Source organism: Lepidochelys olivacea, assembly GCF_965140295.1.
Source record: "Lepidochelys olivacea isolate rLepOli2 genome assembly, chromosome: 23".
In the NCBI taxonomy this organism is placed as follows: domain Eukaryota; kingdom Metazoa; phylum Chordata; order Testudines; family Cheloniidae; genus Lepidochelys; species Lepidochelys olivacea.
Genome location: NC_140433.1, coordinates 11,498,149 through 11,520,369, shown reverse-complemented (window position 1 = coordinate 11,520,369; position 22,221 = coordinate 11,498,149). Strand labels below are relative to the sequence as shown.

Genomic DNA, 22,221 nt, shown 5'->3' with positions numbered 1-22,221 from the left:
GTCTCTTTCTCAGTCCATGGCTTTGTCCGGTGCGCTCTCGTCCGACGCTGCAAGCCGTGCAGGAAGGGCCGGGGGGTCCGATCGCCCTGTCGCTGGCTTTGTGCCCCCTGCTGCCCGGGGTCCAGCGGGGTCGGCGTCTGGCGGCGCCCTGGCTGGCGCGAGTGCGTGTGCGGCTGGCGGGCGGGTGTGTGTGTCTGGCCTGCGCCGTCTGCTCTGTCCACATTCCACGCACCCTGCTAGGTCGGTATGTGGGGCTGAGGCGGGCCGGCCCCCGGCGGGGGGGCGCATGCTCCTGGCTTCTGTCTGAGCTGCAGAGAGCGACCTGGTTCTTACAGCCACGGGGCGGGCGGGACGGGCAGCTTGACAGTGGGGTTGGGAAAGAAAGAAAGAAACATGAGGGAGGGAGGAAGAGGGAATAAACGAACTAGGAAAAAAGAACCCAAGGAGAAAGGCAAGAAAGCAAGCCAGTGTCAGGCGGCCCTGCTGGGGTGGGTGTACCCCTGCTGGGTTCAGCGGGCCCATCGCCAGCCGCGGGCGCGAGAAATAAACAGTGCCAGAGACTCAGACGAAGTGCCGCGCGAAGGAAGGAAAACGAGGGGCCAGCTGAGAAACGGCCATTGCTGAGTCCCTTTGCACCCAAGGAATATTGGCGCCAGGAAATCTCCGGTTGGCTTGGAAAATTGCCACCGTGGGGCATCGGGGCCGGCCCTGACTGCCTGGGGAGAGCACCCCCTCCTGGACCCCCCGCAGCCCAGTGCCCCCTGCTGAGCCCCCGACCCACTCCCTGCAGCCAAGCGCCCCCTGCTGAGCCCCCCGCCCCGCTCCCTGGAGCATGGTACCCCTTAGTGCCGCCCTGGGGCAGCCGTCTGGGCACGGGGACCTGGCCGGGCCCAGATCCAGGGCGTTTGCCTTGGAAAAACTTCCTGCCGAAATGTCAGCGACTCACCTGCAGAGATGACCCAAACTGCAGGGAGAGGAACAAGCCAGAGGCCCCCCTCCTCCCCCAGGGCCAGTCTCAGGGAAAATGCCCCAGCCCCTGATGCCCCCCCACCCCGCCCATCCGCCTCCCCTCAGTGCTTCGATTGTGCGGTGAGCAGTGGCTGCTGGCCGGGCGCCCAGCTCTGAGGGCCGCCTGTGGGTATGGGAGTAAATCCCTCCCTTCAGCGAACCCGATGGGCTTTCCCCAGGAGCAGAGTCATCTGCATGAAGCAGCCGCTCCGGTTTAACGGAACGTCTACACTGCTAAATGAAGTTGAGCTCGGTCACAGCGGCGCATGGCAAATCTGGCTGTGCACGTCAGGAGTGGTGGACGTGCGATAAATGTGGGAGGCCCCCACACTGTGCCGCCCCTCTCTGCCCCTTCCCCCTGTCGCTTGCCCTTGCGGCAGTTAAAATGTGGGTGGGGGGTCCATGGCCCCCTGTTCCGGTGCCCGGGGTGCACGCCCATATTACCCTCCTTGTGGCGGGAGCGAGCGTCCTCCCGGGCATCACTGGTGTCGACCCAGAGCCCCCCACTCTGTGGGGAGCTACCCAGCCGGACGAGTCAGGGAGTGCCCAGGGACAGGGCACGAACGTCCCCTGCGGCGGTTTGCCCCAGGCTGTAATATTGGCTTTAGCAGGCAGCTTGGACATCCCCTCTCGCCCCAAAGGCAAACAGGCCTGTTCCTCCCGGGTTTGTCTAACCCCTGACCTGCCCCCAGCCCGCAACAGGCAGATTTAAAGCAAGGTGGGGGTGGGGTGGGGAATGGAGCAATAGAGCGGGCGGATGGCGGGGAGCCAGGACTCCTGGGTTCTCTCCCCAGCTCTGGGAGGGGAGTGGGGTCTAGCAATTAGAGCAGGGGGGCTGGGAGCCAGGACTCCTGGGTTCTCTCCTCAGCTCTGGGAGGGGAGTGGGGTCTAGCAATTAGAGCAGGGGGGCTGGGAGCCAGGACTCCTGGGTTCTCTCCCCAGCTCTGGGAGGGGAGTGGGGTCTAGCAATTAGAGCAGGGGGGCTGGGAGCCAGGACTCCTGGGTTCTCTCCCCAGCTCTGGGAGGGGAGTGGGGGTCCAGTAGGTGGAGCTGGTTGGCTTGGAGACCCTGGCACGGCTCATCCATGCTGGCTGGGGACGCTGCTTCTGGCTCCTCCCTGCCATGGGGCTGTATGGGCCTCACCTGGTCACAGAGTTGCCTGCTCCAGCTGGCTGCCTGCCCTGCCCCACGGCACCCCCCTCCAGTGCCCTGCTGCCGCCCTCTTTCTTCCCCCCCCGCTTCTCTGGGTTGCTCTTGAATTCAACTCTTTTTTGCTCCCTGCACCTAGCCACCCATCACTCGGCTCTTCCTTTCGCCCCCTAGTTCGTTCCCCCTGACCCAGCCTTGGGGCTGCGGCTCCCTCCCCTTCTCCTTCTCCCCTCACCCACTCGCTGTTCGCCCTGCTGCCAAGGCGTGACGGCCACGGGGCCGCACAATTCCTGGGGCACGGCTCACGTCCATCTTGGCTGTGGCCTGGGCCAGGGGGACAGCGGGGTTCCCTCCCGGGGCCAGCCCCAGCGCTCCCCCTGCCAGCGGTGGCTTGGCTCTGGCTTGGTGGAAAAATAAACCACCAAAGACCAGCGTGGGGCCAGCCAGCCTGACACCCTCGTGCCTCCTCACAGCCTCCCCGCTCTAACCACTAGATCCCACTCCCTGCCCAGAGCCAGGAGAGAACCCAGGAGTCCTGGCTCCCAGCCCCCGCCCCCCCCGCTCTAACCACTAGATCCCACTCCCTGCCCAGAGCCGGCAGAGAACTCAGGCATCCTGGCCTCCTTGCTTGGAGGATTTTTGCTGGGCCCTGGTCGCTGCCCCCCCCCCCCCCGATCCCCCGCCCGCGCACACACCCCGCAGGGCCCTGCTAACATGAGAGGCGACATTGTTCCCAACCTGAGTTTATTTTGCTGCCTGCTTGTGAAGGGCAGGGGAGCCCAGGGAGGGGGGCGGGTGAGCTTTGATCTCCCCCAGCCAGGAAGGGGGGGGCAGTGTTTGCCAGGGCGGGGTTGGCTTAGCCAACTGCCGGGAAGCAGATGTGTGTGTGTGGGGGGCGGGTGGGGGTGTCTGCTGCCCTCTGCTGGAGGCAAGAGAGGCTTATGGGTCTGATACTGGGGGCGGGGGGCAGGGAAGGGGCAGGACGCCGGGGTAGATGGGCCCAGGCGCTGATGGACGGGGGCGGGGGGGGGCTGCTTTGGACACACTTTGACCTCGCACTTAAGTCTCCAATTCCCTGCAATTGCTCTAACTGTTCCGCCTGGCCGGGTGCCGGCTGCAGGGGGGAGCTGGGGGGGCCCCTTTGTGCAGCCGGATTCCTGCCCCTGAGCGCCCCATTGAGCCCGTCTCCACGGAGCTGCCGGCACGTGGCTCCCCATGGCCCCCGGATGCCCCTAATTGCTGCTAAGTGCCATGGCCGCATCCCAGGGGAAAGAATGCCCTAATTGGGCACCTGGTGTGGGGACGATGCCGGGGGGGAGCAAAAGGGGGGGCAGGAGATGATGGGGAGGATGGGGGAGGAGGGGAGGAGTTGATGGGGGTCCAGGAAGGGGAAGAGACGGACAAGGGGAGAGGGCCCATCAAGCCACCCCTGTTATTAGAGCCAAAGGGGGTTCCCCCAGCCCCTCAACTGTCACAGTGAGGGATTTTGGCCAGAGGGGGAAGGCCCTGTGCCGTACTCCCAGCTCCCCCAAGCCAGCAATCCCCCCGCCCTGGGGCAGCTCGCAGACACTGCCCCCTGGGGGCTAAGGCCCCATGCCCCATTTGTGCCAGCAGGACTTGGGGGGGCAGGAGGGGGGGCAGGAGGGAGGGGCTCAGAGGGGTGGGGCGAGCGGGGGGGTTCTGCCAGTGACTCTTTGATCATCCTCTTGATTCTCTCAGTGGTGCTCGGCCCCCACTGGAGACCGGAGCCGGCGCCGGGGCTGGCTGGTAGCATCAGGGCTGGGGGGGCAGGAGGCGAGAAGGGGGCAGCCCCCAGGGAGAACTGATAGGCCTCCTCCCCCCTGTGTGTGATTGCGGCTGATTCTTCACACACCTGGACCCTGAACCAAGTAAGTGTCCTGGGGGCCCCAGCCGGAGGCGCTGTCTCCTTGCGGTCAGGGCTGACCCCTATCGGGAGACAGAGACCCCCCCATCCCAACCCGGGGCTCCCCCCAGCCCTGCCAGTGCCCCTCACTCCCGACCCGCAGCCCCTGCTAGCCCCGCCCTGGGCTCCCCCCAGCTCTGCCGGTGCCCCTCAGTCCCGACCCGCAGCCCCCTGCTAGCCCCGCCCTGGGCTCCCCCCAGCTCTGCCGGTGCCCCTCAGTCCCGACCCGCAGCCCCCTGCTAGCCCCGCCCTGGGCTCCCCCCAGCTCTGCCGGTGCCCCTCAGTCCCGACCCGCAGCCCCTGCTAGCCCCGCCCTGGGCTCCCCCCAGCTCTGCCGGTGCCCCTCAGTCCCGACCCGCAGCCCCCTGCTAGCCCCGCCCTGGGCTCCCCCCAGCTCTGCCGGTGCCCCTCAGTCCCGACCCGCAGCCCCTGCTAGCCCCGTCCTGGGCTCCCCCCAGCTCTGCCGGTGCCCCTCAGTCCCGACCCGCAGCCCCTCCCCCAGGGTTCTCTGGAGTCTCGCGCTTGCTGGGCTGAGAACCGTTGTCATTTATTCCTGCAGGGCTCTGTTTGGGGCCGGCCTCGCCCAGCCTGGGGGCTCTGCCTGGCAGCCCCATCCCGCAGGAGCTGGGATGCAGCAGGGCGGGAGCCTGTCCCTGAGCTTCCTGCCCCCCCAGCAGGTGGTGCTCCACGGGCGGGGCCGGGATCTCTTCACCTTCGTCACCGTGGCCTCGTCCCACATGATGCGGACGCTGCAGAGACCCCACAAGAGCCGCCCCGGCAAGCGGCGGGTGAACCACCGCCGGTTCCTGCACAACCAGATCAGCAGGTGGGAGCCCTCGGGAGCTCGCAGCCCCCTAGGCACTGCTGGGGGAAGCTCACAGCCCCTCAGGGCACTGCTGGGGAGAGCTCACAGCCCCTCAGGGCACTGTCGGGGAGAAGCTTGCAGCCCCTCAGGGCACTGCTGGGGAAAGCTCGCAGCCCCTTGGGCAAAGCTGGGGGAAGCTTGCAGCTCCTCCAGGCACTGCTGGGGGAAGTTCGCAGCCCATTGGGTTACTGCTATGGGGGAGCTCGCAGCTCTCGGGGCACTGCTGGGGGAAACTCACAGCCCCTCGGTGTACTGCTACAGGGAAGCTTGCAGCCCCTAGGGGTACTGCTATGGGGAAGCTCACAGCTCCTCAGGGCACTGCTGGGGGAAGCTCACAGCCCTTCTCTTCTCTCCCCAGGCGATTCGCTGACATTGAAGCCTCGACACACCGCCTGGCCTCCTCCATCCTGGCCCAGGAGGCCCCAAGGGACCCCGCGCCCCGCGCAGAACCCCGGTGTCCAGACCCAGAGCCTCCCGCCCCAGCTGCCAGCTCCTTCCTGGGAGTGGCTGAGGCCTTTGTGGCCCCAGAACCAGGGCCTGGCTGGGGCCTGAGCGTGGCCTCCCTGACCCCTGACCCCAGCGATCTCTTTGACCCCATCACCGGCCCAGAAGATCCAGGGCTGCCCCCCAGCTGGGCCCCAATTACCCACAGCCCCCTGGGGCCTAGCCAATGTCCCCTGCCCTGGGACCTCCTGCCCACCCTGGGCTTGGACAGTGCCCCACTCCGGGCCCCAGATCCCCCTGGCTACCTGCCCCCCATCTCCCAGGGGTACCCTGTCGGAGTGGTGCCAGAGGGGTGGTAACCACAGCAACCCCCTTCCCCCAGCCGCAAGCTCTTCCCCCATCCGCACCCCTCCCCCTCTGCGGGAAGTGGGGGACCCCACCTGGCAGGCACCCCACAAGCGGATGCAGCAAGAAGACCTTGATGGGGCATGCTGGGCGCTGAGCTGACAGATGGTGGGGGACATTTGGAGACTGCCAGGATACCCTGATCTGGGGAGGTCCTCTTGAGTTTGGGGTACTCCTAAAATTTGGGGATGCCACGTTGATCTGGGGAAAATCCTCTTGAATTTCAGTGTGTTGCCTTAAATTTGGGGGTATCACCCTGATCTGGGATATCCCCTTGAATTTTGAGAGTGTCTCCTTAAATTTTGGAGTGTCAGAGGTAGGGTGTCTCCTGGATTTGGGATTCCCACCATGCATTTGTGGGGGGGCGGCTGGCCTTCTGAGGTGGGCACAGTCTGGTTTTGGGGTGTCACTCCTGTTGGGGGGGCATTGTAGAGCTCTCCAGGTTTTGGGGGGATCTCTGAAGTGACAGATTTGAGGGGTGCCTCCCATGTCCCCCCAATAGTTGCATGGTGAGGGAGGGGCTCCCTCTTTTTACCTGCCCCCACCTCCCAGAAGCTGAGCCACCCTGGTTAGCAGCAGGAAGGATGGGGAGGCCTCCCCCCAACAATTCCCCCCCCCCGGTCCCATCTGTGTCTAATAAACAAGAGGACGTTCCCTGTGAATCAGGGTTTGTTGTGCTTGAATTTTCATCCAGCTGCTGCCGTAGGGGGCAGCGGCCGGGAGGGGGGACCTGGCAGAGACACCCCCTCCTTTGAGTCAGTGCCTCCCCCCAGTGTAGCACTGGTAAGGGGCACCGAGCCCAGCTAGACCCAGGCCCCCAAATATGCCCCATGTCTGACTGTGTAGGGGCTTCACCCGACATCTGAGAGCGAGAAGGGTCACGTCCCAGCGCTGGGCGAGGAGTCCCCGCATACCCAGCCCCTGTGCCCCACCCCAGAGGTGGTCGCATCCCAGTGCCGGGCGAGGGGTCCCCGCATACCCAGCCCCTGTGCCCCACCCCAGAGGTGGTCACATCCCAGTGCCGGGCGAGGAGTCCCCGCATACCCAGCCCCTGTGCCCCACCCCAGAGGTGGTCGCATCCCAGTGCCGGGCGAGGAGTCCCCGCATACCCAGCCCCTGTGCCCCACCCCAGAGGTGGTCGCATCCCAGTGCCGGGCGAGGGGTCCCCCAGGCCCCACCCCAGAGCGGCCACATCTTCCCATAGGGCAGCACCTATCATCCCCCAAGCTTGTGTACAGAGGGGTGTACCACAGCCCTTGGGTTGTGGCTCTAGCTACCCCCAAGCTCTAGGGCCCCCTCCCCTGTTCAGTGCGATGCTGCTGTATTAGCAGGATGGACAGAGATGGTGCTTGGGGGCATGGGATTGGGGGTGGGCTTGATGGGGGGTGTCCAGAGTTATTACAGCCCCTCTCCGCTCCCTACGTCTCCCTGGGCTCGCTGAGCTGCTTGTCGGGAGCTGGGGAACTTCCCCCTGGCCTGGCCCCAGCCGGGAGTTTTTGCACGTGCCAGAAAAGACCCCAAACAACCCAAATGGCAGGTGGCTGGAATGTGATTTGCCCCGGGGTTGATTTGCCCAGGGCTCTAATCGGCATCCGCTTCCACCCGCGCAGTCACCGGCCGGCTGGGGGCACGGCTCCCCGGGGGGGGGGGGGCACGGAGCTCTGCCCAGGAGCATGCGGCTCCAGCTGCCTGGGGGTGCGGCCGTGGCGGGGGCACCTGGGGCCCTGTAATTCCCGCTCGGCAGCTGGGGAGATGCCCTGGGGCCTGCTGGGCGGGGCGGGCAGGGCCCTGGCATGGTTGGGAGAGGGAACAGCTGGTGGAGCCCTGGGGTGGGGGGCGCCCCCCCGAGACCGATGCCCTGGGGCGGAGACGTGGCCGAGATGAGAGCCAGGGAGGGCGGGGGCCAGACTCAGCCAGCAGGAATCTGGCACCACAGCAATTCTTCCCCTGCCCCCCCATGCTTCTCTGCCCCCCCGGGCACCAGCCCCAGCCCCCAATGTGACCCCCACACCTGGCTTCAAAATAATATAGGCACCAAGGCCGTGTGTGTGTGTGAGGGGGTGTGTGTATGTGTGTGGGGGGGAGGTGTGTGTACGTTGGGGGGTATGTGTGTGTGTGTCAGGGTTGTCACGGGGTCCCCGGGCGATGCTCTGGACCTGCTCCCCATGAAGCCAGGCCGGACTCTGGGGAAGTCTCCTCTCTGGGAGCAGCCTGTCTGCAGGACACACAGCTCCCCCGGCTCCACCTTCCTGGGTCTGACCTCGGAGCATTCAGCCTCCTCTGCCCCTCCGTGCGCTTCCCCCAGCGAGTCCGCTCAGGCGGGGTCCTGGGGAAGCCAGAGGGTCCTGCCCCCCAACTCCGCAGCCAGACGGGACTCTCAGCCAGCCAGAGAGTCAGAGCCACAGCCACACAGAGCTTGTAGGTGCAGAGAACGGGACCCCTCAGCTGGGTCCATTTTGGGGGGCAGTGAGCCAGACAACCCCGTCTGCCCTTCACTCCATGTCCCAGCCAGCCCCAAACTGAAACTCCCTCCAGCCCCTCCTCCTCTGGGCTTTGTCCCTTTCCGGGGCCAGGAGGGCACCTGATTCCTTTGTTCTCCAGCCCTTCAGCTTTCACCTTGCAGGGGGGAAGGGCCCAGGCCATCAGTTGCCAGGAAATAGGGTGTCGGCCATTCTCTGTGTCCAGACCCCTGCACTCACCTGCCCTCTAGGGCTCTTCAATGATCATACACCCTTATCCCACCACCTAGATACTTAAGAACTGCCTAGGGGAAACTGAGGCACTCCCACACTATTCAGAGGAAACATTAAGAACAGTTCCACTTCGTCACAGGGGTGTGTGAGGGTGTGTGTATGTGTGTGGGGGAGGGGTGTGTGTGTGTGTATGTATGGGAGATTATGTATATGTGTGGGGTGTGTGTGTGTGTGGAGGAGGTGTGTGTATGTGTGTGTGCGTGCAGGTGTGTGTGTGAGGGGGTGTGTGTATGTGAGGGGGTGTGTGCGGGTGTTTGCGTGCATGCGGGTGTGTGTGTGAGGGTGTGTGTGTGGGGGGGTATGTGTGTATGCGGGGGGAGGTGTGTGTATGAGTGGGTGTGGGTGTGTATGAGTGTGTGTGGGGAGGTGTATGTGTGTGTGTATGGGGGAGGTGTGTGTGTGTGTGCAGGTGTGTGTGTGCGTGAGCGCTGGTGTGCATGTGTATGTGTTGGGGAGGTGTGTGTATGTGTGTGTGCAGGGGACTATGTGGGGTGTGTGTGTGGGAGATGTATGTATGTATGGGGGTATGTGTGTGTGGGGAGGTGTGTGTATGTGTGTGTGCACGCAGGGGGTATGTGGGGGTGTGTGTGTGCAGGTGTGTGTGTGTGTGTGCAGGGGGTATGTGGGGTGTCTGTGTGGGGGAGAGGTGTGTGTGCAGGGGGTATGTGGGGAGTGTGTGTGGGGGAGGTGTGTGTGTGTGCGGGTGTGTGTGTGTGCAGGGCGGTATGTGGGAAGTGTGTGTGTGTGTGCGGGTGTGCATGCAGAGGGGTATGGGGGGAGTGTGTGTGGGGGAGGGGTGTGTGTGCAGCTGTGTGTGTGTGTGTGTGCAGGGCGGTATGTGGGGAGTGTGTGTGTGTGTGCAGGTGTGTGTGCAGGGGGGTATGTGGGGAGTGTGTGTGGGGGGAGGGGTGTGTGTGCGTGTGTGTGTGTGCAGGGGGGTATGTGGGGTGTGGGGGGGGAGGGGTGTGTGTGCGTGTGTGTCTGTGTGCAGGGGGTATGTGGGGAGTGTGTGTGGGGGAGGGGTGTGTGTGTGCGTGCGGGTGTGTGTGTGCAGGGGGGTATGTGGGGTGTGTGTGTGTGGGGGAGGGGTGTGTGTGTGTGCGGGTGTGTGTGTGTGCAGGGGGGTATGTGGGGTGTGTGTGGGGGGGGAGGGGTGTCTGTGTGCAGGGGGTATGTGGGGAGTGTGTGTGGGGGAGGGGTGTGTGTGTGTGCGGGTGTGTGTGTGTGCAGGGGGGTATGTGGGGTGTGTGTGTGGGGGGAGGGGTGTGTGTGTGTGCGGTTGTGTGTGTGTGCAGGGGGGTATGTGGGGAGTGTGTGTGGGGGAGGGGTGTGTGTGTGTGCAGATGTGTGTGTGTGCAGGGGGGTATGTGGGGTGTGTGTGTGGGGGAGGGGTGTGTGTGTGTGTGCGGGTGTGTGTGCAGGGGGTATGTGGGGTGTGTGTGGGGGGAGGGGTGTCTGTGTGCAGGGGGGTATGTGGGGGGGAGGGGTGTGTGTGCGGGTGTGTGTGTGTGCAGGGGGGTATGTGGGGTGTCTGTGTGGGGGGAGGGGTGTCTGTGTGCAGGGGGGTATGTGGGGTGTCTGTGTGGGGGGAGGGGTGTCTGTGTGCAGGGGGGTATGTGGGGTGTCTGTGTGGGGGGAGGGGTGTCTGTGTGGGGGGGGAAGGGGTGTGTGTGTGTGTGTGCGGGTGTGTGTGCAGGGGGGTATGTGGGGTGTGTGTGGGGGGAGGGGTGTCTGTGTGCAGGGGGGTATGTGGGGTGTGTGTGTGGGGGGGGAGGGGTGTCTGTGTGTGTGTGTGTGCAGGGGGGTATGTGGGGTGTGTGTGTGGGGGGAGGGGTGTGTGTGTGTGCGGTTGTGTGTGTGTGCAGGGGGGTATGTGGGGAGTGTGTGTGGGGGAGGGGGGTGTGTGTGTGCGGGTGTGTGTGTGTGCAGGGGGGTATGTGGGGTGTGTGTGTGGGGGAGGGGTGTGTGTGTGTGCGGGTGTGTGTGCAGGGGGGTATGTGGGGTGTGTGTGGGGGGAGGGGTGTCTGTGTGCAGGGGGGTATGTGGGGGGGAGGGGTGTGTGTGTGCAGGGGGGTATGTGGGGAGTGTGTGGGGGGAGGGGTGTCTGTGTGCAGGGGGGTATGTGGGGGGGAGGGGTGTGTGTGTGCAGGGGGGTATGTGGGGAGTGTGTGGGGGGAGGGGTGTCTGTGTGCAGGGGGGTATGTGGGAGGGAGGGGTGTCTGTGTGTGTGTGTCTGTGTGCAGGGGGGTATGTGGGGAGTGTGTGGGGGGAGGGGTGTCTGTGTGCAGGGGGGTATGTGGGGGGAGGGGTGTCTGTGTGCGGGGGGGTATGTGGGGTGTGTGTGGGGGGAGGGGTGTCTGTGTGCAGGGGGGTATGTGGGGGGGAGGGGTGTGTGTGTGCAGGGGGGTATGTGGGGAGTGTGTGGGGGGAGGGGTGTCTGTGTGCAGGGGGGTATGTGGGGTGTCTGTGTGGGGGGAAGGGGTGTCTGTGTGCAGGGGGGTATGTGGGGTGTGTGTGGGGGGAGGGGTGTCTGTGTGCAGGGGGGTATGTGGGGGGAGGGGTGTCTGTGGGGGGGTATCGCCCCCTGCAGGAGGGGCTGGGCCCTGTGTGACGGGCCCCCCCGGGCGCCCACCTGGCCCTGGGGCACCCCGCTCCCTCTGACCCGCTCCCCTCGCGCAGGCGAAGCCGGGTCCTCCCGGCGGTTCCCACCCAGCTCCTGAGCCCGCCGCGCGGCCTCGGCAGGGGGCAGCGGGGACCTCGCGACTTGCGACCCCTCGGGCTGGGGGCAGGGCGGTCCCCCGCCACGCCGGGGCCCAGGGCAGCCCCCCGCGGGGGTGTGTGCGGGGGGGGCCCAGGCCTCCGGGCGGGGCGGGGCGGGGCTGCTTGGGGGGCAGGGGAATCGCCCCCAGCAGTCACCGGCGGCGCGCGCTGGGGCGCGCACGCGTCACTCCCAGCTACAGGGGAGTGGGGGCGGGGCAGGGGCGGGGCTTCGGGGAACGGTTGGAGCGGGGGCGGGGTGGCAAGGAGCGGGGCGGGGCAGGGGCGGGGCTTCAGGGAACGGTTGGAGCGCGGGCCGGGCGGGAAGGGGCGGAGGCGAAGCAGGGGTTGGGGCTTCGGGGAATGGTTGGAGCAGGGGCGGGGCTTCGGGGAGCCGTTGGGATGGGGCGGAGCAGGGGCGGGGCTTCGGGGAACGGTTGGAGTGGGGGTGGAGCAGCGGTGGGGGCTTCGGGGAATGGTTGGAGCAGGGGCGGGGCAGGGGCGGGGCTTCGGGGAGCCGTCGGGATGGGGCGGAGCAGGGGCGGGGCTTCGGGGAACGGTTGGAGCGGGCCCCGCCCCCCGCAGTTGCATACTGGGCGGTCCGGGTGGGCGGCGCCGCTAGCGCGTAGCCGCGGGGCAGGCAGGCTGCGGCGGGAAGTCACTGCTCTGGGGGGGGTAAAGCCGCCCACGCTCGCTGGGTGACGCCGGCGGACGCTGCGGCTGAAGTCGCCCCTCAGGGCGCAGCGAGCCCGGACCGCGATTTTCCCGCTCGGTCCCGCGGAGCAAACACCGGCGCTGTCGGCCGCCCTCACCCTCGCACACGGGGCGGGGCGAAAACACTCCCCCGCCCGCAGCGCTGCAACGCCCCGGGAGCAGGGGGCCTCCCTTTCCCCGGGGAGCCCCGCTTCCGGGACGGGTCGTGCGGTGCCCGGGCGGCGCGTGTGAGAAACCGGGGCGGGGGGGGGTAACAGGTGTCTATATAAGAAAAAGCCTCCAAAACCGGGCCCGTCCCTTTGGCAGCGGGACGTGGGGGCGCCCCACGAGTCCCGAGGGAAGGCGGAGCGGGCGCTGACCGGCGTTGCCAGCCTGGCGCCTGCGGGAGGCCCCCGGAGAGGCGCAGGGCTGGTGGGTGAAACACATTTCTTCCAAATAACACCCTGGCAAAGATTGTCTCCTTTCATAGGTACTTAGGCGCGTTCATTGCCATCTAGCGTGACCGGAGGTCCCGGTTTTAGAGGGACAGTCCCGATTTTTGGGTCTTTTTCTTATACAGGCTCCTATTACCCCCCGCCCCGATTTTCCACCCTTGCTGTCTGTTCACCCTATTGGCGTCGGGCACGCACGGCGTGACGCCGGGAACGGCTGGGTTTCTCGCGGTCCTGTTGGCTGTACCGAATGGCCGTTCGGATGTGTGTGTTCATGGAGGCACCCTGCAGGCGGGTTTCCGCTTCGTACCGGGCAGGGCAGGGCTGCACGGCCACGGGGCGGGGGACGGAGTGAGAGGCGCGATAAAAGCGAATCTCTACGGCCCACGTCACAGCTACGACGGCCACAGTGCCGACACATCGAATTCTGGCCAAGGCGCTATGCAGTGGAAAAAACACACCTGTCTTCCAGTGATGTTCTTATTTCTATGCCCTGGGCAAGCGGTACCACACCCCCGTAAGTGCCACCCTGGGAGCTCTGTGCTGGGCGGGGTTCCCCAGAAAGGCTCCAGAAGTCAGAGGGCAGAACGGGGGGATGCACCGGGAGGTGATTTGGAGAGGGAGGAGGAGGGGTGTGTTGGTTGTGAGCCAGTCTCTCATTGTGCCGGGCACTGCACAGATCTTGGTGCAATTTAGTGATTTTGGTTCTGATTCCGCAAACACGAGTCAGGGTGCGTCTACACTGCCGAACCCTCTCTCCTGTTCCCGGCCAGCTCAGCTGACTCGGGCTTGCGGGGTGCTAAAGACAGCCGTGTAAACCAGTGGCGGATTAATGATTTTGCCGCCCCTAGGCCCTGAAATAATTGCTGCCCCTCCCCCCTCCCGGCAGCTCCCTGCCCCCCCACCCGCAACCTCAGGTCACTTCCACTCCAACTCCGCCTCCTCCCCGAGCGCGCCGCCGGGTCCTGCTTCTCCCTGCTCCCAGCCAGTGCTTGTGCATGAAACAGCTTCGTGCAGCTGGGAGAAAGTGGGGAATGTGGCACGCTCAGGGGAGGAGGCAGGGTGGGGATTTGGGGAAGGGGACCAATAGGGGCAGGGAGGGGATGGAGTTGGGGCAGGGACTTTGGGGAAGGGGTTGGAATGGGGGCAGGGAAGGGGTGGAGTTGGGGCAGGGCCAGGGGGGCACGAGCACCCACCGGTGCCAGGGGAAGTTGGCACCTCTGGCTGCTCTACATATTTGCCACCCCTGCAAATTTGCCGCCCTAGGCCTAGGCCTTGTCGGCCTAGGCATTAATATGTCGCTGGTGTAAATGATGAGGCTCAGGCGGGAGCCCGGGCTCCGAGACCCGCCTCGTTCACAGGAGCACAAATCTACCCAGCGATTCGACAGCCCTGCAGTTGGCATGGACCTGCTGCAGATGTCTGGTTGCTGTGTAGATCCACCGTGCGATTCGGCGCAGCAGGGCTCATTTTGCTATGTAGACGCTCCCTCGAGCAGTGAGCTGAGGGTGACTCGCGTGGTCTACGCCTGGGGTGTAAGGCTTGGTTGAGCATTTGTGGGGTCTGCACCTTATATCTGAAGTGCTCCCCGTTAACATATCCCTCCTTCCCCTGCCAGATCTGGTGTCTGACTTCTTCCAGGCTTCACCAAAGCCGGCCTGAAATGTTGATTTCTTCTCCCAGGCCCCAGCCAATGTCAACAGAAAATCTCTCTGTCTGTGCCCGAGGGCGGTGACACGCAACACCCCCTTAAATCTCTGAGTGCTTTGCCAAACTGTACTGGTCTCCCGCTTTGGCTGGGACATGGGAGCTGATCGCTGTCATCCGTCCAGGGAAATCAAACCCTTACAACAGCTCCTTCGCCGGGCACATCTCCGTGTCCAGCGGATGGGTCATCGTGATGAACGCCAGCAAAGCCATTGCAGGGGATTTGAAGATTGTGCATGAGATGAACAAAAGCGAGTGTCTGGCTTCCATCCATCTGAACGTAACAGGTAAGCGCCGTGGGTCACAATTTCAGGGGTAACCGCACTGTGGATTTCCCCGGGCCTCCTGGAGGGCATGGATATAAAGTTTCCAGCTTCCCAGCCATCCCCTCTCACAGGTGGAGGCCTGTGTCTGTCTCCCTCCAGCCTGGGGGTTTGGGTTTGCACAGCTTCTGAACGTCGCTGTGAGTTCCCAGCACGTCAGACCGGGAGCCAGCCCCCTTGCTTTGCTTTTCTCTGGGGCTGCAACAATGTACACCAGGTACCAACCAGTCACCGCAAAGCAAAGCACATTTAGTCCTAGTGTTATGCTCATAAGAAGCACACGGGATCTTTTTCAGGGGACAAGGCAATACGCTGCGTGTCACGGAGTCACTGGGGGGATGCTCTGGAACTACTCCCTACGAAGCCAGTCAGGACTCTGGGGGAGCCTCCTCTCTCTAAGCAGACTGTCACCAGGGCAAGAAGCTTACACAGCTTCGACTTTCCTGGGTCTGACCTCGTGGTATGCTTATAAGAAGCACACGGGATCTTTTTTCAGGGGAAAAGGCAATACGCCGAGTTTATTGAAGATACAACAATTAGCATATGCCTTCAATCAACACACACACACACTCTCTCTCTCCCACCAGTCAATGTCCAGAGTCCAGATCAATCTAGTGGCTAGCTAGGTTGATCACAGGTAGGGAGGAGCCGGGTTCCGTCGGTCGCGACACAATGCTCTGGGGAAGTCTTGGCAGGACGAACCCAAAGTTTAATGCTGCCCAGACACAGAGTCACCGAGATTGGGGCCCCGTTGGGCTGGGTGCTGCCCAGACACAGAGTCACCGAGATCGGGGTGCCATCGGGCTGGGTGCTGCCCAGCTATGGGCTTCCAAGGGAGGTTGGGAAATCCCTGTCATAGGAGGTTTTTAAGAACAGGTTGGACAAGCCCCTTGCCAGGGCTGGGGTCCAGGGTAACTGGTCTGGGCTCGGCGCCGGGGGCTGGCCCAGATGCCCTATCACAGTCCCTGTTGGCCCAGTCCTGCTCTGACTCTGCGCAGCGGCATTTGGGGGGCAGATTTTAATGGGTGGGAGGGGATGGGACCCCTCTCCTCTGACTTCCTGTGACTCCACGTCCACATGCTGCAACCTCCTCTGCAAGTCCATGGGGCCGGACGAGTTGCATCCGAGAGTGCTAAAGAATTGGCGGCTGTGATTGCAGAGCCATTGGCCATTATCTTTGAAAACTCGTGGTGAATGGGGGAAGTCCCGGATGACTGGAAAAAGGCTAATGGAGTGCCAATCTTTAAAAAAGGGAAGAAGGAGGATCCTGGGAACTACAGGCCAGTCAGCCTCACCTCAGTCCTCGGAAAAATCATGGATCAGGTCCTCAAAGAATCAATCCTGAAGCACTTACAGGAGAGGAAAGTGATCAGGAACAGTCAGCATGGATTCACCAAGGGAAGGTCATGCCTGACTAATCTAATCACCTTCTATGATGAGATTACTGGTTCTGTGGATGAAGGGAGGATGTATTGTTTCTTGACTTTAGCAAAGCTTTTGACACGGTCTCCCACAGTATTCTTGTCAGCAAGTTAAAGAAGTATGGGCTGGATGAATGCACTATAAGGTGGGTAGAAAGTTGGCTAGATTGTCGGGCTCAACGGGTAGTGATCAATGGCTCCATGTCTAGTTGGCAGCCGGTGTCAAGTGGAGTGCCCCAGGGGTCGGTCCTGGGGCCGGTTTTGTTCAGTATCTTCATAAATGATCTGGAGGATGGTGTGGATTGCACTCTCAGCAAATTTGCAGATGACACTAAACTGGGAGGAGTGGTAGATACGCTGGAGGGCAGGGATAGGATACAGAGGGACCTAGACAAATTGGAGGATTGGGCCAAAAGAAATCTGATGAGGTTCAATAAGGATACGTGCAGGGTCCTGCACTTAGGACGGAAGAACCCAATGCACAGCTACAGACTAGGGACCGAATGGCTAGGCAGCAGTTCTGCGGAAAAGGACCTAGGGGTGACAGTGGACGAGAAGCTGGATATGAGTCAGCAGTGTGCCCTTGTTGCCAAGAAGGCCAATGACATTTTGGGATGTATAAGTAGGGGCATAGCGAGCAGATCAAGGGACGTGATCGTCCTCCTCTATTCGACATTGGTGAGGCCTCATCTGGAGTACTGTGTCCAGTTTTGGGCCCCACACTACAAGAAGGATGTGGATAAACTGGAGAGAGTCCAGCGAAGGGCAACAAAAATGATTAGGGGTCTGGAACACATGATTTATGAGGAGAGGCTGAGGGAACTGGGATTGTTTAGTCTGTAGAAGAGAAGAGTGAGGGGGGATTTGATAGCTGCTTTCAACTACCTGAGAGGTGGTTCCAGAGAGGATGGTTCTAGACTATTCTCAGTGGTAGAAGAGGACAGGACAAGGAGTAATGGTCTCAAGTTGTAGTGGGGGAGGTTTAGGTTGGATATTAGGAAAAATTTTTTCACTAGGAGGGTGGTGAAACACTGGAATGCATTACCTAGGGAGGTGGTAGAATCTCCTTCCTTAGAAGTTTTTAAGGTCAGGCTTGACAAAGCCCTGGCTGGGATGATTTAATTGGGGATTGGTCCTGCTTTGAGCAGGGGGTTGGACTAGATGACCTCCTGAGGTCCCTTCCAACCCTGATATTCTATGATTCTATGATTGATTGTCTCATTCCAGAGCCCGCGCCAGCTCCGGCCTCCCTGGCCAGGGTCGACCGCCTCAATGGGATGGCAGCGGGGGGTGAGTGATGGGGCTGGGAACAGGCTGCCAAGCTGCTGGGATTGCCAGCTAATTGTGGCTGCTGCCCGGCTCCCCGGCAGATTGTCCCACCCAGCTCCTCTTGGGCATGGACAGGCCAGACAGCAAGGAACAGCGTGGTGTCAGCTAGAAGCCAAGAAGCAGCCAGGAGGGAGGGTCTCCATGCTACTTGGTCCCAGCGGGGCTGGGAGTAGCGGGGTCATATCTCCATCTCCTGAGAGAACCTTCCATGGCTTTACATCACTTCTCCTCGCCCTACTGGCCGACGGAGCAGAGTGGGTGGGGCAGAACCTCCAGATACTGACCGCTTGGCTCCCAACCCCACATTCATGCCCATCTACGACTTGATTTGTTGGGTGACGCTTTATATTGAGGTTAATTTAGAAAGTGTTGAATTGAGGTTGCAGGGTTTGTCTACACAGAGCCATTCAGGAAAATTAATCTGAATTAAGTCAAAGTGCAGGCTCTGGTCTGCATTACAGCATTAGGTCGACATAAGGCAGGTTACGTCGCTCTAACTCTGTAAGTGTCTACACTGAAAGACAGTTCCATCCATGGAACTCGCCTCCTGATCTGACGGAATAACTCCAGCTCCCCGCGAGGCACAGCGCTTGGGTGGATGCAGTTAGTTCGATGCAGGGGACCTAATGGCATCGCCTGTTGCTACCTTTCAGATGCCGTCCCACAATGCCTCACGCTGGCACGGTGAGGATGTGTGCCGCCGACACAAGGAGCATAGTGTGGACATGCAAAAGGGTTTTAATTACTGCCCTGGCTGTATGTCGATGTAACTTAGGTCAACTTAATTTTCTAGTATAGACTTGCCCTGAATTTAAAGTGGATTCGTTAAACTGCATTGACCTTCTCCCCTTCCCCCCGTATAGACACTCTTATTTAGAATTGAAGTGGCCTGAATTCGATTCACTTTGGAAGTGAATTAAGCTAAATAGAATTCAGGCTGCCTTAATTTTGAAGGAGAGCATCCACACAGGAGTTTAATTTGGTTTAACTAATACATTTTAAAGACCAATTCTGATTAGTTTTCTTGAGTGGCTCTGTGTAGACCAGCACACTTGTTACTTGTGTGTTTAGCATGCTGAGACCATATATTCACCATGTACAAATGCTTTATAAACCAGCTATCAAGTGAACCTTAATCTAAAGTGTATGGTGCTTAGCAGCCCCAGTCATGGCTCAGAACCCCACAGCGCTAGGTGCTGTACATTATTGATTAGGTGTGTTACTGTAGCACCTCAGAGCCCCAGGGAAATTGGCAAACCCATGATTAGCCCGGGACTGCGGAGCGTCTCGAACCAGAAAATCCCTTTTGCATGCACCGGGGTGGAACACTGAGCGCGGTAGAGAGGCTGGAAGTTTTCGCCTGGTTTGACCAAGTCTCCCACTAACGCTGCTCTCCTGTTGTTGGTTGCACATCCCAGATCTCAGTCCAGCCATATTGCAGAGGTGGTGGTGTGGACAGTGGTGGCCTTTCTGGTGTTGGTGTTGGCACTGGGGCTATGGTAGAGAAATAATATTGCTCACTGCATGCACTGGTTTCGCAACTGTCTTGGTTTCCTTGCCAGAGCCGCTCTGTCCCAGCAGGCCGGCGATGCCGGCCCCATGCAGGAGCTGGCAGAGCTGATGCAGCCGGAGGACGCCAGCGGTGGAGACCGGTCAGCCGTGCTGAATGGGAAACTTCTTGGCAGTGCTGAAATGCTAAACGATGGGGGACTGGAGAGTGGGGCGGGATGAGCCCCATCCCTCAACATCCACTCACTGTGCAGCGGCAGTCAAAAAAGCGAACAGAATGTTGGGAATCCTCAAGAAAGGGACAGAAAATAAGACAGAAAATATCATCTTGCCTCTATATAAATCCATGGTCCGCCCACATCTTGAATACTGTGTGCAGATGTGGTCACCCCATCTCAAAAAAGATACATTGTAACTGGTTAGTCTCTAAGGTGCCACAAGTACTCCTTTTCTTTTTGTAACTGGAAAAGGTACAGAAAGGGGCAAAAAAATGATCAGGGGTATGGAACGGCTGCCGTATGAGGAGAGATTAATAATGTGATGTTATTGACAGGAACTGTGATCGTATAGAGCAGTGGTTCCCAAACTTTAACAACCTGTGAACCCCTTTCACTAAAATGTCAAGTCTTGCGAACCCCCTCCTAAAAATGAATATTTCCAGAGATTTTCTCCTTTACCTGATGTAACGATGCTGATTCTGGCGGGACCCAACTGAGAGTGCCAATTCAGGGCAAATTGCTTCAAGCAGGGCAGTTACAGCCCAAGGCTGGGGTTTTTCCACTTCTAAGGCAAACCAAACCAGCCAGACAGAGAGGACTTTGGTTTTACCCCACTGGCTAACCACAAGTCACACAAGCAATTCCCTTAGACACTCCAGTTTCCCACTATCACCACCAGTGCCACTCGTTATGGGGGATGAATGGTTATGAAAACCAAGACCCCAGTAAAAGAAAAAAGGTTCTCTCGATCCCAAAGGACCAAGCCCCAGAGCCAGGTCAATATACAAATCAGATCTTACCCACAAATGACGCTGTTGCCAATCCTTTAGAATCTAAAATCTAAAGGTTTATTCATAAAAAGAAAGAAATATAGATGAGAGCTAGAGTTGGTTAAGTGGAATCAATGACATCCAGTGATGGCAAAGTTCTTGGTTCAGGCTTGTAGCAGTGATGGAATAAACTGCAGGTTCAAATCAAGTCTCTGGACTACATCCACAGTTGGGACAAAGGGATTTCCTCCCACAAGAGAGAATATAAAAGGCCCTAAAAACCCCTCCATTTGGTCTTCAGCTGGCTCAAAAGATAGCCTCTCCACCCCAAAGAGATGCCTGGAAGAAACTGGAACAAAGGACAGTAACTATGGGGGTGTGAGTGATTGCTGGACCCAGACTAGGAAGGAGTCTAGTCTGTGAAAGAAGGTTATTGGAACATCTCTGAGGGTGAGATTTATCTGCATTTAGTTTCCTACTGTATTAGGCTTAGACTCACTTATTTTATTTTATTTTGCTTGGTAACTTACTTCGTTTTGTCTGTTATTACTTGGAACCACTTAAATCCTACTTTTTATATTTAATAAAATCACTTTTTGCATAGTAATTAACCCAGAGCAAGTATTAATACCTGGGGGAGCAAACAGCTATGCATCTCTCTCTATCAGTGTTATAGAGGGCGGACAATTTATGAGTTTGCCCTGTATGAGCTTTACACAGGGTGAAACTGATTTGTTTGGGCTTTGGATCCCATCGGGAACTGGACGTCTGGGTGCTGGAGACAGGAGCACTTCTTAAGCTGTTTTCAGTTAAGTCTGCAGCTTTTGGGGGACATGGTTCAGACCTGGGTTTGTGTTTGCCGCAAGCTAGCGTGCCTGGCTCAACAAGACAGGGTACTGAAGTCCCAAGATGGCAGGGAAAATGGGCTCAGAGGTAGTCTCAGTGCATCAGGTGGCAGTCCCAAGGGGGTTTCTGTGACCCAGCCTGTCACAAATAAGACTGGGACTTTTCAGCTTGGAAAAGAGATGACAAAGGGGGGATACAATGGAGGTCTATAAAATTGTGACTGGTGTGGAGAAAGTAGACAAGGAAGTGTTGTTTACTCCTTCTCATAACACAAGAACTAGGGGTCACCAAATGAAATTAATAGGCAGCAGGTTTAAAACAAACGAAAGGAAGTATTTCTTCACACAATGCGGTCAACCTGGTGAACTCCTTGCCAGAGGATGTTATTAAGGCCAAAACCATAACAGGGTTCAAAAGAGAATTAGGTAAGTTTCTGTAGGACAGGTCCATCAATGGCTATTAGCCAGGATGGTCAGGGACACAACCCCTTGCTCTGGGTGCCCCTAAACCTCTGACTGCCAGGACCCAGGACTGGATGATAGGGGTTGGATCACTGGATAGTTAACCCGTTCTGTTCATTCCCTCTGGAGCACCTGGCATTGGCCACTGTCAGAAGACAGGATACTGGGCTAGATGGACCATTGGTGTTCAGTATGGCTGTCCTTTCTTATGTTCTTATGAACTCACAAGCCTCACAAGGGGGCCTTCCTGCCTGACATCTCTATGACTCTCACGAAATAACATGTCTCTGGGAGCTGGGGATTTTAGTAAAGCACCAAAGAGCAAGAGAGTTGTGATAAAGTCACAAGAGTTCCAAATCTTGTAACACTTCCACTGCCTACATATTCTTCCGGTTTGTGTCACCTGCCGAAAGCAGTAACAAGCCACGTTTGTATCCAGAAGCACCAGGTATTGTGCCTTGTCCTCTCTCCTGTTCATAACGTTTGCATTTCAGTGTCGAAAGGCTGATCTGTTGTGATGCGCCTTGTGTCTACTTCGGATTGCAAGCGCTTCAGAGCCAGACTACTGCCGTGCTGGTTTTTACAGCGCTCACCCTATGGAGATGGGTGTTGTTATCCACAGTGATGCATCAACTCACGGCTACCGTTCAGCAGCGTCTGGCCTTATTTTCCAGCTCTGGATTCACTCTGAGTGAATTGCACCTAGCTGAGGGCAGGGTGGGATGGGGTGGGGGGAAATGGGTCTGGTTCTCCCCAGCAGGGGGCTGTAAATAAACCAATACGTGGATAAAATCAAAGGGGCGAAACTACTGAGCAGTTGGGCAACGAGCACAGGAGAGATGCCCAATCTGTGAGCTGCTACGAGGCTGGGTGCAGGCGGGTCCCACCTCCGGAGGCTGACCAGGAATTTATTCTGAGCACCAAACGCATGCAGGAGAATGAAGAATTTGTTAGGCCGAGGGGCATGGGTGTGAGCCCGCTGCCTCCTGCTGGCTGCAATCGGACATGCATAGAATATTTCAGGGGGTCAGGGTGCCTTCAGACGCTCGATACATCCGCTCGGACTGCTGGGCAGCGGGTTCCCCCCAACTCCGCTCCCCTCTCCGGTGCCCACCCCCTCTGCTCTTCCCCTCCTCTGGGCACGGATTGGTCTGCTCCACCCCCTCCACGCTGCCCCCTCTGTCCCA

The 22,221-nt window shown here is 59.8% G+C and overlaps 2 protein-coding genes and 1 pseudogene across 6 annotated transcripts in view; 2 read left to right on the top strand and 1 right to left on the bottom strand.

The window, feature by feature from the left end:
* Nucleotides 1–22,221, bottom strand: part of LOC311511978 (leukocyte immunoglobulin-like receptor subfamily A member 2) — an 873,498-nt pseudogene that overhangs the window by 625,270 nt on the left and 226,007 nt on the right. The gene's annotated exons all lie outside the window — the stretch shown is intronic.
* On the top strand, nucleotides 3,901–6,408 carry LOC311511667 (uncharacterized protein C19orf85). Its single transcript, XM_084612449.1, has 3 exons — nucleotides 3,901–4,046; nucleotides 4,641–4,907; nucleotides 5,305–6,408. Exons 2-3 carry the CDS (start codon nucleotides 4,711–4,713, stop codon nucleotides 5,747–5,749), a joined length of 642 nt encoding a protein of 213 aa, XP_084468575.1. The 5' UTR covers nucleotides 3,901–4,046; nucleotides 4,641–4,710; the 3' UTR covers nucleotides 5,750–6,408.
* LOC311511862 (uncharacterized protein) lies at nucleotides 11,929–20,334 on the top strand. Of its 4 annotated transcripts, XM_084612783.1 has the most exons (5): nucleotides 11,929–12,967; nucleotides 14,069–14,444; nucleotides 15,640–15,883; nucleotides 17,129–17,191; nucleotides 18,793–20,334. In XM_084612783.1, exons 3-5 carry the CDS (start codon nucleotides 15,675–15,677, stop codon nucleotides 18,959–18,961), a joined length of 441 nt encoding a protein of 146 aa, XP_084468909.1. In that variant the 5' UTR covers nucleotides 11,929–12,967; nucleotides 14,069–14,444; nucleotides 15,640–15,674; the 3' UTR covers nucleotides 18,962–20,334. The 4 variants fall into 4 exon arrangements, 1 of the variants encoding a protein (XP_084468909.1); XR_014709358.1 differs by lacking the exon at nucleotides 15,640–15,883 and having other exon boundaries at nucleotides 11,932–12,967; XR_014709359.1 differs by lacking the exon at nucleotides 15,640–15,883 and having other exon boundaries at nucleotides 11,933–12,967; nucleotides 17,129–20,334.